Source organism: Gopherus flavomarginatus, chromosome 8 (assembly GCF_025201925.1).
Source record: "Gopherus flavomarginatus isolate rGopFla2 chromosome 8, rGopFla2.mat.asm, whole genome shotgun sequence".
Classification (NCBI taxonomy): Eukaryota; Metazoa; Chordata; order Testudines; family Testudinidae; genus Gopherus; species Gopherus flavomarginatus.
Window position 1 is genome coordinate 21,363,651 of NC_066624.1, and position 17,350 is coordinate 21,381,000.

At 43.1% G+C, this 17,350-nt stretch overlaps 1 protein-coding gene across 2 annotated transcripts in view; it reads right to left on the bottom strand.

The window, feature by feature from the left end:
- Positions 1–3,001: 3,001 nt before the first annotated feature.
- LOC127056613 (G-protein coupled receptor 12-like) overlaps positions 3,002–17,350 on the bottom strand; it is a 62,919-nt gene continuing 48,570 nt past the window's right edge. The window contains exons 5-6 of one of the 2 annotated variants that reach the window (XM_050964688.1): positions 10,656–10,869; positions 3,002–9,408 (exon numbers count right to left, since the gene is read on the bottom strand). In XM_050964688.1, coding sequence (XP_050820645.1) covers positions 8,324–9,406 — 1,083 coding nt within the window. In that variant the 5' untranslated portion in view covers positions 9,407–9,408; positions 10,656–10,869 and the 3' untranslated portion in view covers positions 3,002–8,323. Of the gene's footprint in view, positions 9,409–10,655; positions 10,902–17,350 lie in introns of those variants that run through there. The other variant, XM_050964689.1, reaches the window with a different exon arrangement.

Below are 17,350 nucleotides of genomic sequence, written 5' to 3' on the forward strand. Positions count from 1 at the left end.
ATTTTGGCTATTCTCTTGACAAATCACTTTAACATTTTTATTTACAGTAATAAAAATAAATTACTCTTAACCGATGCATGTATAATATACACACTAGAGATACAGTGCAATAACAGCATTGATTTATTGTCACTTGTTCATAAAGTGCATTGCAAGGACTTTATTTAATCATAACTGAATGGGAGCGATGCACTTTTCTTTGCAATCAACTTACCCATTCAGATTAAAAGGATAATAAAAACAATTACATAAAAATAATTTGCTGTCCTGATTGTTCTGATTTTTTCCTAGTTCCCAGAATAATAAGAAAAATAGTTCTGAGACAATGTATGCGGCTCTTATCCCACAAGCCTCTCAGTGTATGATATTTCCCTTGACTTCTCTGCACGCAAAAGGCTTGCGTTATTGGGGTCTAGATCAGTTAAATGACTTTGTTCCTTCAGAAGGCTTCCCTTTTGTTCACTACTTTCGCCAGCATTATACAGACAGACAGCACAAGGGCTATGCACCAGCCAGGTCCCAGCAAAGCATTTAGGCACATACTTAAGTCCACATTCCTATTCAGCAAAGCACTTTAAGCACACACTTAACTTTTAGCAAGTGGTTAGTAATGGGCTGCAAATTGGGGTACTAGTCCTTCTGAGGGCTTCAGTGGGCCCCCTTAGCTGTGTATAAGCCATCCTCAGCCCAGGGATGACTTTCATGCACAGAGCCTGAACCTGCGTGCACTTGCACCACTCCCCGACTCCACTGGGTGCAGGTTGAAGCACGAAGAGCCCACTTGTGTGAGAGGCCAAGAACCCCCTTGCAAGGTGCTGAATGCCCTTAACCCACTCCTGAAGCCAATGGCATCTGAGGGCAACTCAGCACCTTGCAGGATGAGGCCAAACCCCTGGATCTGGAGTGATGCCCCTGTCTTAAAAAACAATGCGACTCAATCAGATGTTTAGGGCTACATTCTTCCCTAAATCCGTGCCTTTTCCATTGACGTCAGTGGCAGTTGCCGGTGCAGATTTGAGAGCAGAATTTGAATTTGGATCATTGACTTTTAGCTGGGATTGTCCATGTGCTTCCAAAGGAAAATTTGGCCTTAAGGGCACAAACTGTCCAAAATATAATAAATACCACAAGCCAGATTCTGCTTTCAGTTACATAGTGGCTTAAATTCATTCTCTTCATGAGAGACTCCAGATTTTCACTGGTGTAGCAGAGCAGAATCCAGCCTGTATTTCTTAAATCTGGCTGAGCTTATCAATTTATCTTTAAAGGCTAGATGCACCTTCTGGTTCATAAACAAATCTCTTCTGATGCTGCTGCAGTTGTGCAGCTCCATCCACAAAGTAGAGCTGTTGTTAAAGCCTTATAGCCAGAAACCTGTCCCTGTCCCTCCAAGTTACAGTTGATCTCTATATGCAGGGCAATTTATTCTGCTAGGAGCCTGATTCTGATCTCATGTTGGTGTAAATCAGGAGTAGCTCCACTGATATTAACTGGTTTACACCAGTGTAAAACTGTTGTAGTGGAGAAGTGAAACAGGCCTCAGGTGCTGTCCTACACCAACTTTAAATCCAACATCTCCTTTGGCCATATGTGTCTGCATTCGCTTACAAATTTGTTCGTTGGTGAAACTTTGCATTGGGATAAGAACTTTTTCTTAGGCAACCCAGATGTCTTATCACCTTGATCCTGCAATAAAATCATAATACTGCGTTGTGACTGATAATGTGCTGTCAGACATTCAGCCTCCTGACCACTGTAGGATGCACGGATTGTGAAGGGGAAAATCTTTGTCTAAAACACAATTATACTTGACATGAAGCAGAATTTATCAAGGCACCTGTTATTCTCCTTAACGTACCCAGTTAGTGAAAAAGCCGATCTCCTGCCTGATACTTAGCATGTAGCTTCACTTTAGCATTTCTCAAGTGGATCACAACACTTTCCATATTGTTTTTCCAGTTCTAGACTACACCAGTTGCAGCCAGAGATGGTTGGTTTTGAAAAATGTTGCCAGTAGGATTTGGTTTTGCAAAACCCATAGCCAGTTTGGCTCCAGAGCCCATTTTATCCACATCCCCAGAAGTCTGGGATAAAAGATGTTAGAACAGTGATTCTGGATTGTCTTCCCTAGTTATAGACTGTTCCATTTCTCTGCATAATTCACTGTATAGCATTTCAAAAAGTTTTCAACAGGAATTGCCTCTCTTCTCTAGGGTCATGAACAAAAACCAAGGCAACTGTATTAGCTATTTTGTAACAGGCAATTAAGCCTTTATCATGATGATTCAAATGAATTTGTAAGAAGATCCCAGCGCTGCCACCTCACCAAGACAGAAAGACTGGCTTTAATGAGAAGAATTAGAGGCAAATACCGTATGCATCATACACTTATTCCTGACAGTTAAAAATGTATTTTGTATACCATTAATTATTACTATACATTGATACAATTTAAGTAATTATGAACATCAAAGGCTTATTGTCAAGTAGAGTTAGACCCCAAAATTAGGTGTTTGTAAAAAAAAAAGAGGAACTTTCTAACAATGTGAACAATAATGTTTTCATGGTTTTTATTCTAAATTCAATGAAAACTATTTGTTTGAGATATAAAAATTGTCACTGCAGTGTTTTAATTGAGACCCCAAAGGTTGTAACATTCCTGCTAGTGAAGTGAAATTGGTTTGACACAGAAAGTGAAAATGACAAATATAGTTCCATGAACTAAGCTAGGGGCCAGGGGAAATAGACAATACATAAATATATATATAAAAAAATTAAAAATGTCAAAAATTTAAGGTATGGTTAGTAACACTGATAAAGGCATATTTTTAAACATATGAGACTAGATCCATTAAGTTCAGTGCAGGTGCCCCCATTTGGCTTGTGACAGTGTCCCATTTAGCTGTGCTCCCAAGCTTTTCAAATACTGTGTGTATCTAAGGAAAATTTTCCCTTCCCCTCTCCTTCACTTCCACCTCCCCTGCCACCCACCCACCTGCCTCTCAAAAAACCCAACAAAGAGCAACTTAATAAGTGCTTCCTACAACTATGCTGCTGGCTATCAAACATGTAGTTGGAAAGAAAAGGGGAAACAAGACACCCAGATGTGAAAAAACTTAAAAGCAGATTCATGTTTCTCTGGTCACTTTGAAAGAACACTGGGGTGGGTTTTGGTGGTGCTAAATATTTTGTGCAATTGCTTGAGGCCAAATTCTTCACTTGCTTGCACTGGTGTAAATCTGGACTAACTCCATTGAAGTCACTGGGAGTTTTACTGGTGTAACTAAGATCAGGATCTGGCTCTTCATTGTCAGTAAAAAGCCTTTTGCTTGCATGTGAGAACCTTGCTTTTCCAAGGGGGAGCAATGACTGAGGATCAAGGGTGTCTCAGCTAAAGACACTGGGGCCAATCCACTCTGCCACTTACAGCGGTGAAAGGAGAGGAAGCTGGCTGGAACTGGGCTGGGGCGACAAAGGGAAGATCAATACAGATGGCACTTGATTCGCAAGGAGACTATGTCCCTTTGGGATTTGCCATAGTGATGATGGTAAGTGAAGGGAGGAGCAATAGCTCCACATGGGGCTTCACAGCTTGGGAGAGGCTGGCGCTGGGGAAGTGGCTGCTGGGTGTGGCATGCCACCCATAAACATGGAGCAAAACTCCGTGGTAAAATGCTACACAGGTTAGTGCTGATCTGAGTAGTGTTGACTCCCCACACTGAAAGATTTCATTCATGTAGAGGACAGCAATATGCAGCAGCAGGGGCGGGCAGGGCGTAGAACCTGGCTCTGGCATGTCCCTGATTATGTATGTTGCCCATGATTTCCTACCTGCACTTGGGTTTGCTGGCATTGTTCTTTTTCCTATTCCAAAAAGCAGCCAGCTCTGCTCCAGAGATGGGCATGGGGGCTCCTGCTCATCAGTGATCTTTGGTAGGTAAGTCAGTCACCCCACCCCAGGAGGGAATGACGGGGGGTCGTTTTCACCTACTGTTTCAATGAGACACGGTCCATCTGTCTAAAGCTGAATTAGTTCACTCTGAACAAGGTGGCAACCTAAACAACAGTCAAACAAAATCCATGTGCTACTCAATAAGTGGGAAGGAGGAAGCAAGGATTTGGTCCTAAGGAGAAATCAAAACCTTCCTGATAATAAGCATTCGACTTTAATGCACACAGCTCTGCAGAATGTTCTTTCTGATATGCAAAGATGCTGAAGATCACTGTTATTATATGTTTAGTGGATAAATAACCTTGACTACATACTGAGTTGTCCCTCCAAAGTAAGTCAAATCTTCAGATGGTGTGAATCAGTTTAGATTTGCTGAAGTCAAAGGATTTATGCCAATTTGCACCAACTAAGGATCTGCCCTTTATGCTCTGTAAAGCTGCTGTTACCGACTTGTATTTTTATTAATATGACAATAATTACAGCAGACTCACTTCTCAATACCTCAGCATTTCAAACAGCTTATGTCAGTTTTGGTTTCTTTATCGGACCAAATCCAACAGGAGGATTCTTGCCAATAAACAATGGCCCACATTCCCCAGTGCACTCCAATTGCTTTGTGCAACTCCCATAATGCAAAGCAGCTGTAAATTTGGCTCAGCTGACTAGTTAAACTGTGTTTACAGCTGCTTGGCATCATTAGAGTGCTGCAAAGCATCCACTGATAAATCAGTCCCTATCTTATCTCATATTCCTCTTCCACCAGATATTCTATATTGGTGTATCTCTACTGACTTCAGTGGACTTCTTCCTGATTTAATTGGTGTGAGAGTGAACAGAATCACGCCCAGTGTTCTGTAGCAACGCATTCCATGGACTCAGCTTTGAAAGACAATAGAACATCAGTGTATCATCATCTTGCATACAGCTTTACTAACTTGGTAAATATTTCCAATAATGAACCTAGCTCTCCTTAATAAATATTGACAAAGAGTGCTGCAATGTAGAGCTAGTCAGAATATTTAGTTTAAAACTTTTTCCAACAAAAATGGACTGTTTTCATACTGCAAATTTTTGAAGAAATGTTCTGATATTTCCACAACTCAATGAAAAACAAACTTGGAGGGGGGACTTCAGGTTTTTTTCCTTTTCTATCCTCCTTTTTCCTGTCCTTCCCTCGTTTTTTCATTTTTTCCACGGATAAAGGTGGGGTCAGGGAGGGAGAAAGAAAAAAAGGAGTGAAAAGGCAAAAACAAAACAAAACCCAAACCTGATTTTTTTAATTCAAAAATTGAAAACTATGAATTTGAAAACTTGAATTTTTCTGTGAATTTTCAAATGAAGAGTTTTAGAAATTCTTCATGAAACATACTTAGCCCTTTTGAACATCTCTTGTTGCTTCTCTGAGACAACCACAAGGAAAGAACTAGATTGAAATGTTTATCCAAAAGACCTGGGTCCAAATTTACCTTGGGTGTAGTTTCATTGGGCCAGATCCTGAAACCCTTATTCTCAAGGAATTGCACAGTGAATTCCATTCACCTATTCCATAATTAGCACCACTGAAGCAGGGTAAGATACTATTTAATGTGAGCATCTGAATTTAGCCAAGTGATTTCAGTGGAGTTACACCCGAAATAGATTTGGCCAGGTAACAGTATTTTAGAAGACATGGTCATATAATCTCTGACTTTTACATGGCAGTTTATAATCAGTAACTTCCTCATTTTAGCTAATCACATCCCAAAGTAACACTCCTCCTCTGAGTGTCTGACACTGAGGGCCATAAAAGAACATTACTTTGCTTTGATTGCTATGCACCTATGTCATATTTAATCTACAGATCCCTGGAAAGTGAGGAAATTTCATTCACACCATTAAACGCCTTATGAGGAAAATTCTGAAATCAAAATCCTGTATAAAAGGGAATCATTCGGAAATCCAAGAAAATGCAAGATGTTCATTTTAGCTGTATGCCTAGAGCAAACGTTTAAATGCTACATTTGATTTAAAAATACAAAATGAGCTGCCCAGAGAAACAAAAAACTTGCCCTCTAGATCAAGTCGTATAAAAACATTATTTCAAAATGTTTTTAATTAACTCTGCATTGAGCCTGCACATTTAGGAACTGCAGGAGGTTGTCTGCAACCATGGAAACAGAATAATAAATAAATGAACAGCAAAAACTTGAAATAAAATTGTAAAAATATTGACTAGAATTTGTGCATGTTGTACGTTGCTCCTTGTAAAAAAACTGAAAAGCTGGAACACCGTTAGGAGCTAGAAAAGAAGTCCAGGCCCAAAGCATGCATTTGAGAGTCACAGTTTGTCATGTGCACTGAGCTTTGCTGAGCTAGAAAGAGATCTTCATCGCACAGCTCCATAGAGAAATGATTGGTTCACCTGTATTCAGACATAAATGCGAACACTTTGTCCTTCATGGAACTATATTTACAGGTGATGTTCTCTCTTTCGTTGTTGTTTTTTATATAATATAAACCTAGGCCAGGTTTTGCGACTGATACTGCCGGAATGGGCTATTGTTTGAAAGAGGGATATGTCTGGCGTTGTAGCACAGATTTCTTTCTAAGGGAAAGCAACATATTTGGAGCATCGATCTCACAGCAAAGCAATTTCCTCGCAGGGCTTTGCGAGAATAGGTGGTAAGACAACCCTCCACCCCCACCTAAGAAGCAACCCTGGACATTTCCCCTATAGAACAGACTCCCTGTCTATCTCTGAAGGCTATTTTGTTTTTAAAGGAATGCACTAGTCCACTTCTTGGCCCAAATAAAGCACAAGATGAAGGACACTTCATCATTTTCTCACTAATACCACAAAGCATGTGATAGAGTAGAGGAGCGTGAGGCTAGTGTAGCTTCTCTATTGAAGCAAATTAATCTAGTAGTTTCGGAAGCAAGACGTGTGATGATGTAGGCTTCCCTTTAGAAGAACCAACCACGTGCAGAATATCAGTCTTTGGATCATATACCCCCACCCCACCCCCACTATAAGAGATCAGCATACTATATTACCAATACTGCTAAAGACAATGTGTTATACCTGCACTGGAATAAGTGAAAGATTAACCTAGGTTTTGATGTCAAAAAAACCTCATCTCTTTCTTTGCCTGCTTTCATTGACCTGGCAGGGGGATTAACTAGATAAACTAAAAGGTCCTTTCCTCCCACCTTTAGATTTGATGATGCACCGTAAACATATCTTTCAGCAAAGAGTTCTCTTTACTCTCACATTATAATAATAAACAATAATCATACCTTAAAGTGCCTTTCATCTTGCAGGTTCTCAAAGTGCTTCACAGACAAACGAGATATAAATATACAGACATCACTTCACCCACCACTGAAATGCAGCCTCCTCTGAGGTGCAATGCAGCAGCTGAACAGCACATAGCAACACTATACAATTGTTTACGACAGCAAGTGAAGGGGAATGGCCTTCATTTGTTCCTGACTCGGGATCGTATTTCCTTTCCCCAGCTTAAAGGGGCCAATGTAAATCTTTGACTTCCATGTGCTTTTTTACAAAAATAAACATAAAATCGTAAGACAGACCACTTGTGCTCCTACCACTGCCCACGGAGCTGTCCAAACCTCGTGATGCTGAACCGGTCTAGCATGAAAAATATTGGCAGGTTACCACATCTCACAATGTCCCTTTTATTATTGCATAGCAGAGCAAAACCTGATTATAGTTTTAAAAAAATCACCACCACCACCACCAAAAACCCCTAACCCACCTTTCAGGCAGTGAAGCCCCCTGGATATGGTCATTTTTTTAACCATTCCAAACAAACCCAGACTACCAGCAAGCAATATCGTACACGTTTTTCTCGAGCTTGCCCTGAGCCCTCAGCATCAGAGCTGTGCTGGGCTCTAAACACGTCCCAGGCCTGACTTTCCCCCGCACTTGATAGGAGTTTGACTTGGGGTGACCCCCAGTGACTTCAGTGGTGTGGGGCTGAGGGAGCGCTGGCCCCAGGTCTTTCCCCGTTCCTAACCGGGACCTTCCCAACGGCCTGCCCCTCGCTAGGAGGCTTCAGAAATAAGTAAAGAGTTGCCGTGCTGCTCTCCCTTTCAATTACACCGAGATGAGAAAAAGCGTCAGGCGCTGATCATTTTTTTGGTCTTTTGTTTTGTTTTTAAATTAAAAATAAATAAAATGTGTAGGAAAATAAGCATTTTTTAAAGGAGACCACTCTTGGTGGTTGGTTTTTTTTTTGTTTCTTGTTGACATCTTTTTCCAGGAAAGGAGATGCGTGGGTCTGCGATTCCTCCTGCTGGTGGTAATACATCATAACAACGCGGAGTATGAGCATGAAACCATTTGACAATCCGGGCGGCCAACCCCCCTTATACATCACTGGATGTCCTGGGTCTGGAGGAGAAGGTGGAGGGGATGCACCCGCAGCAGGCCAGCCACAGGGACTTCTGGATGTCCGGGTTTCTGAAGGCATAAATGACCGGGTTGATGAGTGAGTTACAAGTGGCGGGCAGGGCCAGGGAGTAGGTGTAGACGGCGGGGTAGCTGGAATCCGCCACTAGGGAGTAGATGGCGAACGGGATCCAGCAGAGGGCGAAGGTGCCCAGGATGAAGGAGAGGGTGGAGAGCCCCTTGCGGGTGGAGGTGGCCTGCGCCGTGGCGATGAACTGGTGCTGCACGGCGATCTGCTGCGCGTGCCGGAAGGCGATCCGGCAGATCTGCAAGTACAGCTGCAGCATCAGGGCGAAGAGCAGCAGGAACGTGACCGCCAGCACCGCCGCGTTGTCCTTGGTCACCGGCCGCAGCACGCTGCAGGTGGCCTGGTCCCGCAGGCAGTTCCAGCCCAGCAGGGGCAGCAGCCCCACGCCCAGGCACAGCAGCCACATGAGCAGCAGCATGGCGCAGGTGAAGCTCAGCGTGCGCTCCGTGTGGTAGGTGAGCGCGTTGTACAGCGACAGGTAGCGGTCGATGGTGATGGCCAGCAGGCTGCAGACCGAGGCGGAGAAGGCGGTGAGCAGCAGCCCGGCGGCGCTGAGCGCCACGGCCGCGTTGGGCGGCTGCAGCAGGTACTGCACGGTGAAGTTGACGACGAGCCCCAGGCCGGCCAGCAGGTCGGCCAGCGCCAGGCTGCCGATGAGCAGGAACATGGGGGCGCGCAGGCTGGGCGTGTAGAAGAGCACGGCCAGCACCAGCGCGTTCTCGCAGGCCACCGCCGTGCCCGTGGCGCACAGGGCGATGTCCCAGGGGCTGACCGCTCCGCCTCCTCCGCCCGCCGCCTCGCCGCCGCCCGCCGCAGCCGCCGCCGTGACTGGCTCCGAGGCAGAGGAGTTGGACGGCCAGATGCTGCTGCTGCTGGGCAAGGGCCTGGAGGAGGCATTGAGGAGGACCCGTAGCTGCTGCTGCCGCAGCTGCTCCTCCATGGCGGCTGCAGCTGCTGCGGGGTTGTGGAGCATCGCTAGAGAGGAGGCACAAGGGACACAAGAGAGGAGACAAGGGTGAAAGCAGCATGGAAAGAGCCTGGACTGTCCACCCCCGAGCGCGGGGCCGCAAAAGACACGACCAGACCCGCTGTCCCAGCCTAGCCCCCAGGCAGGCCCCAGTGTCCCCAATGCCAGTTGCACTGGGGACTGATCTGACCCAGCCAGGATTAAAACCCCAATACCCTGCCTGGGCCACTCCCCGGTGTCACACACCCCACCCGCCTCTGGGAGCTGAGCGCCAACGCAGCTGCAGGAACCCCCCTCCCGCCCCAAACCGGTCCATTTTATTTTTAAAAATCAGGCTCGATCTTTGAATAAAATTATTTTCCTCCCCATCTTGGCTGTTCCCCTTCCCTTCCCCTGAATGAACAGATGGAGCTTCGTCTGATCCCGAGTTCCTTCCAAAAAGCTGAAGGTGAGCAAAACCGAGTGTCAAATAATTCACCCGTCACAATGCTCTTTGCATTCGTCCCCATTAAAAGGGAGAGGGTTGCGGAGCCTGTTACATCAGGCACACGTACAGAGCTGCAGATGCATAGCCTGGGCAGAACGGTTCCAACGCTAACACTTGGGCAAGAGCAAATTGTGGGTTAAACAGAGTAATGGTTGTATCTTCTTGTACCTTGTTTAAAATGTATCTTTCTGACCAAAATAATTTTGCTAGTAATAAATAAAAAATATATTATTTGTGGCCAGGCAAGCCTCGTACTTAAGCGACCCTTCTGGTTAAATTAGAACCCAGTAAAGAAATATCCTACATTAACTTTGCTTGTTTTTAATACTGGTGCGCTCAGGGGCTGCTGGCTGCAAGCAACTGCAGAATCTCAGCTGCATTAAACATGGTCTTCTTGCATAGTAAACCCCTTGCACTAAGTAGGAACCCTTTAACCCCCGCTCCATCACATCACCTCCAACGCCTTGTATATATCGTCTCACATTTCATTGTTATGAAAACAAAAGTTGCAAAGGTCACAAATGGTTTAGTCCGGAATCTCTTCGTCAAGGTTTTTGCTGCTGCTGCTGCTGCTGCTGTCGCTAGTGCTGTTCATAATGCAATTAACCAGAGCGCTAGGATTAAAATATTGAAAGGGCCACCTTCTAACCAGCTTGCTTTCCAAGCTCAGCTCAATACAACGCAAACACCCTTCCCCTTCCTTAGCCCGCAGAAGAGAAGTCAAACACATGCAACAACATAGGCAAACATGTATTTCTGTTGTTTTACCTTTGTTTGAGTCTTGCTGATCAGCTTTCCCCTTTTTTTCGTGCTAGTCCTTCCAGTCCTTGGGATTACGCTTCATTCCTTGGTTAACATTGCTAATAACGTTGGCAGATTGCTGGCATTGACTTGCACTTAATATTCTTGCCCCATTGGGTCTGCTGATATATCTCAACTCTGACGTCAAAGTCTTCACTTATATTCATGATCAGCTCCAAGTCTGTGAATCAGGAAAGCTGTGATCAGAATAACAACTAGTCTTCCTCCCTTGTTCCATATACACAGGCATACACGAGGAGATACACACATACACATACACAGCGAGAGAGGCACACACACATACAATCCTCTGGAATTTCATTCATAAGATTTCAAAGACACTAGGACACACCTCCCCCAAGGTCAAATCTTTCACACCTGCATCTTGCGGATGTAGATTGGGTTACAGCTTGCTATGCCTGCCTAGGCATCTGGGGCAAGATAAAGACAAAACAAAGAGGAAAAATATATTTTTACTGCTGATTCTGATGAAAATATTTGTGTTGGCTGATGGGCAGTGACTATACTGTGCACCTATCTGTTCTGTAATTTGACCAAGTGCAATGCCCTTCAGACCATTTTTCCCAGAGAGCAATTCAAAGGCAATTCAAAAACCCAAACCAAACCCAAAACAATTTAGTAGCAAGCTATTCAAAAATGTATTCTGGACATTGCTGAAGAAAGAAATTATTATGGATTGTCATCTGGCTGACAAAAATTGATTTCTGAATATACAGTGTATATGAAACCTAAAAGCATATGTAGCTGTGCCTGTGCTTATATGTGTGTGTGTGCATTTGCATATGTATATATGTGTGTGTGTAAGACAGTGGGTTTACTATGCCTTGTATAAGCCAGTCCCAAAAAATCAGTGCTACACCAGCCACAATTATCTATATGTGCAACACATTTGCTCAAAAAGCGTATACATACAGATGCAGATTTGTTTTATTACATAGATAGTAAAAGCTTCAGCCAAGAGCTCAGCCTATTTCCTCCCCACCCCCTTTGAGATGGATTGTATTTAAAGTCTAATATTTTTGTGCATGGACAAGAAAGAATGCTGTCAAATTTGACATGCCGCAGTCTGCCACCCTTAGTGCGAGGGAACCTGCAAATGATATTGATGGGCTACAATGACAGATGCATTGTAACGGAGAAATACTAGAAGAATATTTACTGTTGCATTTGCTTTTACTGCTCCATTGTATTCCAACCTTATAACCTGGAGGGGTGGGGGATGGGGAAGGAGAGGATGTGATATACTATAACTGCAGTGTCCTCCCTACAAAATATGGCTTCATATCACCGCACTGCTACAATGGAAGGTATAAACAAATTTCCTACCTAGATATTCTATTTGGATGGTATTCATCCTAGAAAGAACACTCCAAAAGGTATAAAGATTTTCAATAACATGAGAGGTTTCATAGTCCATAGAGTAGGTAGTATTATTAAAATAGGAATGCCAAATCAACAATATAAGATAAAACATGTATTTCCTTAATATGTTAATGTCACAAATAAAAATCTGGGCTCATTTATGTATATTTTTAAAATGTAACCATACTGAATAAACTAAAATAATAATCATTATTAACAATAGTAGTAGTTACTATTATTTACTTACTTACTAATATATTACTTACTATTATTAACAATAGTAAGAAATACTGGTTACCTAACACTTCTTAGTTTTCAAAATAATGCCAATTAACTCTATATAATCAATTAAATGAATACTAAGTGGGATTTACAGTAAATTCCTATTTAGGGCAGATATTTAATGCTCTTTTTGATCAGGTTCATGGCAGTATTATGATCTGAATTTAATTGGGGCAGGATTTGTCTTCACCTAGGAGAATCATTTTATGCATCGAGGTTCTCATGCCAGGCCTATCTCTGGAGTATCTGAGATAGATTTAATAGTCTCCTGTCTGGAGTTTTTTGCTTATGTGGTTACATGGCTGATGTGTGCAGAGGGAGAGGGAACATGAAAAAGAGAGTGGGAAATCAAAATGAGCAAGCTGAATGAATACACTCACACTAACAGTAATTATACTGTAAAACTGGAAGGGCAAGATGTAAAAGAATATTTGACAGACCTTGCAACTACAGCCTTGTATGATAAGATAATGGTCCGAATTGCACTGCTATACTGATCTTTGCTGTAATTGCATTTAGAGGCCTTGATTGGTGTTCAGGACCCCATTATGCGAAGCCTTGTACAAATCCATAACAAAAAGACAGTACCTACCCCACGAATTTACAGTCTATTCAATCTCAGTCCCACTAGAGTCATTATGTCCCGTTGTGGGAGTAAGGCAAGCACCATTTGGCTGAAGAAAGAGTGGATGATTTTAAAGTGGCATGAGTACAATTCTCCCTCCCCCAGGATAAACACATGCAGGGAACTGCTTCATCTACAGAACTTCCCATCTTGCGGAAGGAGTGGGTATCACCAGTTGGGGAGGGCTTGGCGAGGGAGCTAGAGGGGGATTCAGGCGCCCCAACACTATGGAGGAAGCACCCCAGGTCTGTGCACAAAGGCCTTTTTCCCTCTAGCAGATCTTGTGGGTGAGCTACCAGTTCTGGTGGGCAAACCCTCTCCTTCTCTCACAGGGAGAACTCAGAGGAAACTCCATGAGGAGAACTGCAGAGAACTTCCTCCTTCCCCCTCCCCCCTCAGCCCGCCCATAGATTTGTCTGTGGGAGGGGAGACCTGGACCACAATATGGAGTCTGCTTCTAAATGTCATGCAGAAGCTCCTAGAGATATGAAAGGATTGTTTTAAAGTGCTGAGTTCCCACTTTAAACATACAGGGGCAAAACTTGAAGCCTTAACTCAGGCAAACCTCCACATGGATTTGATTGGGGTTGAATAAGGACTCGGAGTTTGGCCTCCAGCAACATGCCATTACATGTGTTGGTTTGTTTGAGGGGAAACATCTTCATTCCTATAATTGTAAAGTCACATCACCTGCATTCTTGGATGAACTTTTCAGAGGTAATGGCTTTGTTTTTATATTTAGATTGAGTATCAAATTCTGTAAAATAATCAAAGAACAGTTAAAAATGATCACTCAAATCCAGGTGCATCCATCAGACTGCCCCAGGGCAGTGCTAACAAGTGTGATTGGGTCTGACATGGCTCATGCACCCCCAGGTTCCCAGCGACATTGGCAGCACTGCAAGGAAATCTTTACATAAGGAAAAACGATTCTTGAGTAATGTCTCCAATACAAGCCGAACCCAGAGATGAGCAGCTCCTGGGAAATGATGAACTTGCTCATCTGCTATTGACTACAGTGGAAGATGAAGGTGCTTAGCACTTGGCAGACAGACTCATGGCCAATTAGAAGCAAAAAACCCAACATGCTTTCCCTTCAATATTAGGCATTCATAACCTCTGGTGTGTGTGTGTATAATATATACACATATAAATGGTAGATAAATCAAAGATCTAATTGTCCTCTCTCTTTATATTTATATAAAGAGAGGGGACAATTAGATCTTTGATTTATCTCTCTTTATATTTATATAAAGAGAGGGGACAATTAGATCTTTGATTTATCTACCATTTATACCATCCTCACCACTATGTTGTCTAACTATAGTATTATGCACCAAGCAATGCTATATATATATATATATATATATATAAAAAGAGAGAGCACAATTAGATCTTTGATTTATCTACCATTTATACCATCCTCACCACTATGTTGTCTAACTATAGTATTATGCACCAAGCAATGCTAATCATAATATTCTATTGCACTTCTCTATGACTTCCATCTGAAGGTTTGAAAGCACTTTATAAACACTAATGAAAATGGCCTGACAAGAACCCTGTAAAGTAGGCAAGAATTATGAGCCCTGCTTAGAAACTAGATGGGTCTGATAGAAAACCCTAGAACAGAGAGACAGATGGAATAGTCAGTGAAACTGAACTACAGAGACAGGATGTGACTGGCCCGAGGCTGCAGAAGAAGTCTCCAACAATGCTGGGAAGAGAACCCAGATCTCCTGAGTCCCACTTTAGGCGTAAGATCATGGTTAATCCATTTATCTCTGAGTTCTCCAAAGCCCCTCATTCCTTATTAGACTAAGTCAGGATCTTGTCCCACACAATTTTTTTTTCTTTCTGGGATCTGCCTTCCCCTATTCAGTGGAGCTGAGTAATTATACTGTTGCAGTTCCTTCTCTTGGGAATTCAGTGAATTTCCTCTTTGTAATAGCTAACATTTATCTAGCAGTTTTCATCCCAAAGTGCTTCGTAAACTATCCATCCACCTGTTCTACCTACACAGGGCTTTAAAATCTGCTGCCCTGGCTGGTGAAGAAATGGGGAGCGGAGACTCTGCTGGTTACATTCTCTGCAGAAAGGAAACCTAGAATTCCTCTAGGGGGATAAGGTACGTTTAGTCAAGTGCATTGTGCTGCTCCTTTGTGTAGGTGCCAACTATGCCCTGAATAGTGCCTGATGTAGAGTGCAGCATATGCATTAGCCAGCTGGAGGGTAAGTAATAGACTAGACATGACCCTTACCTGTAGGCCACACAGGTATATGAGCTGTGGCTCTACTGAGACTGCCATGTAGATGACATGGGGTGCAGATAGGGCTCCTTATACCTTCTCTCCCCACTTGCAAACCAGCCTGGCTTAGGGCAAGGGTTATCCCCAAAGGGGGAATCACTTTGCTCACATCTCAGGCTGAAGATCCAGGTACTGTGCTTTGCCCCATGGCTTGAGAGTATGCAATGGCCAGCTGAAATATCAGCAAATGGGGAGGAAGAGTGGCATCAGGGGCATCACCATGATCAGAATATGCTGAGGTTCTTAACACTCAGGAGTGTCCAGGTAATCCGATAGCAAAGTGATGAAGGCAGTATAAATGCCTAGATAAATAGCTAGTTGCCACCATTGTAAGACACACGTTACAATATTTAACAGCAATGGCCAAATCACAGGAGTAATACTAGTGCAATCTATAGGTTCAGGACAATTAATGTAGAATAGTTCTAGTAATAACCATTGGCAATAAATAAGAGGGTGTACTGTGTACTGATAGCTATTTACTGCTGAATAATGGTGTCGTCTATGTCTTTAATAAGACTTGTGACATTCCCTGATAGTGTCCCCTGAAACATAGGAGAATCTCCGGCCCATATTTGAAATTAGTGCTCAATTACATGAACTTGCGGATTCTGGTTGCAGCAGCTTCTTTTTATATATATTTTGCTGAGAAAGGATGCAGCCAGTCCACTGAAAGGAAATGTGGGGAATGACAAAATATGAATATGTAATAATATAAAGCGAGACCAGAGCCCTGGCTTTTGAGTTAAGTAAAATAGCTAATCAGCAAAGCCCAAGCACCTGTTCATAGTGAGATCTAATTTCCAAACCAGATCATTCAAACAATCCAATCCCCCATACACTCTGCGTACTGCTCTAGCTGGTTATCTTCCCTTTGAAAACACTTGATTGAATTATTAGAGTTTGACTGAGGGGGAAAAAATTACAACCATCAATCTAACGGTCAATATATTGGACAGTGACTGGTGTATCAGTAATTTGTCAATGTATAAATACCATGCAAATGCATCAGGCTAAATCCTGACATTACACCCATTGGCATAGCCTCCTGTCCTGGGCAGTAGGCAAACTAAATGATGACCTAGTATTATGCACAACACAACTGTCCCCAAGCCCTCTCCCTTGTTTGTCCCAGCTGCCAGGTTTACTAGATCATCACTTATTTTGTTACCCAATTCAGTTCATTGCAGATCTTCAGTGTGCTTCAGATTTTTGAATTGAAACCCACGACTGCCCTACAGAAGTTGTCATGTTTTGATAGCTGCATAGGGGACTGCTGGAACTTCTGGCTCACAGGAGGATGTGACAATTGTCTTTGCCAACTAGGAGGTAGTTAAAATGGTTGGCTCTGGAGAGAAGATGCATCTCTTCTCTCCCTTCCCTAGGGTAAAGGCGGAGATGAGTTTAAACTTGGGGGTGAGGGGCTGAATTCCTCACTCTCTGGCTTAGCAAACCTGGATACAACAGTATGTCCTACTGCCCCTTGTCCCAATATCAGCTCCTGCATCCAACAACGATGGAAAAAGATTCATTAGCCAGAATGTTTCTGCTAAAATGGTCAGGAGGAAACAGTTAAAATCACTGACATTTTAAGTTTCCTCATTAGGCTGCCAAGGTAGCGTCTCATTGCGATAAACAGGGGAAATCTAGTCTGCTCTCAAAACCATTCTGACTGCAGAGTCCAGCAGGCATCCCAGCCTGCTTTGCATTGGTTTAACATTTTGAAGGCTATCTTCCCAGCCCTAAGGTTTAGCGGCTTAATTTTTTTCTTAGGCCTGCTCTACACTTTTGCTGCCTTAGCTATGTCAGGTGTGGTGCGGAGAAAAACTACCTCACTTGCTGACACAGCTATGCCAGCGAAAGCCCTAGCATAGACACAGTGATAGTGGCAAAAGGTCCAAGATAGCTTATTTTGTTTAGGGAACTGGTAGAAACTATACTAGCAAAGAACTCTTTGGCTGGTGCAAGCTGCATCCTCACTAGGAGGGCTTGCCTTTGATATAACTATAACTATGTTGGCAACCCCTTCTCAGTGTAGACAAGGCCTTAAAAGAACACTTGGA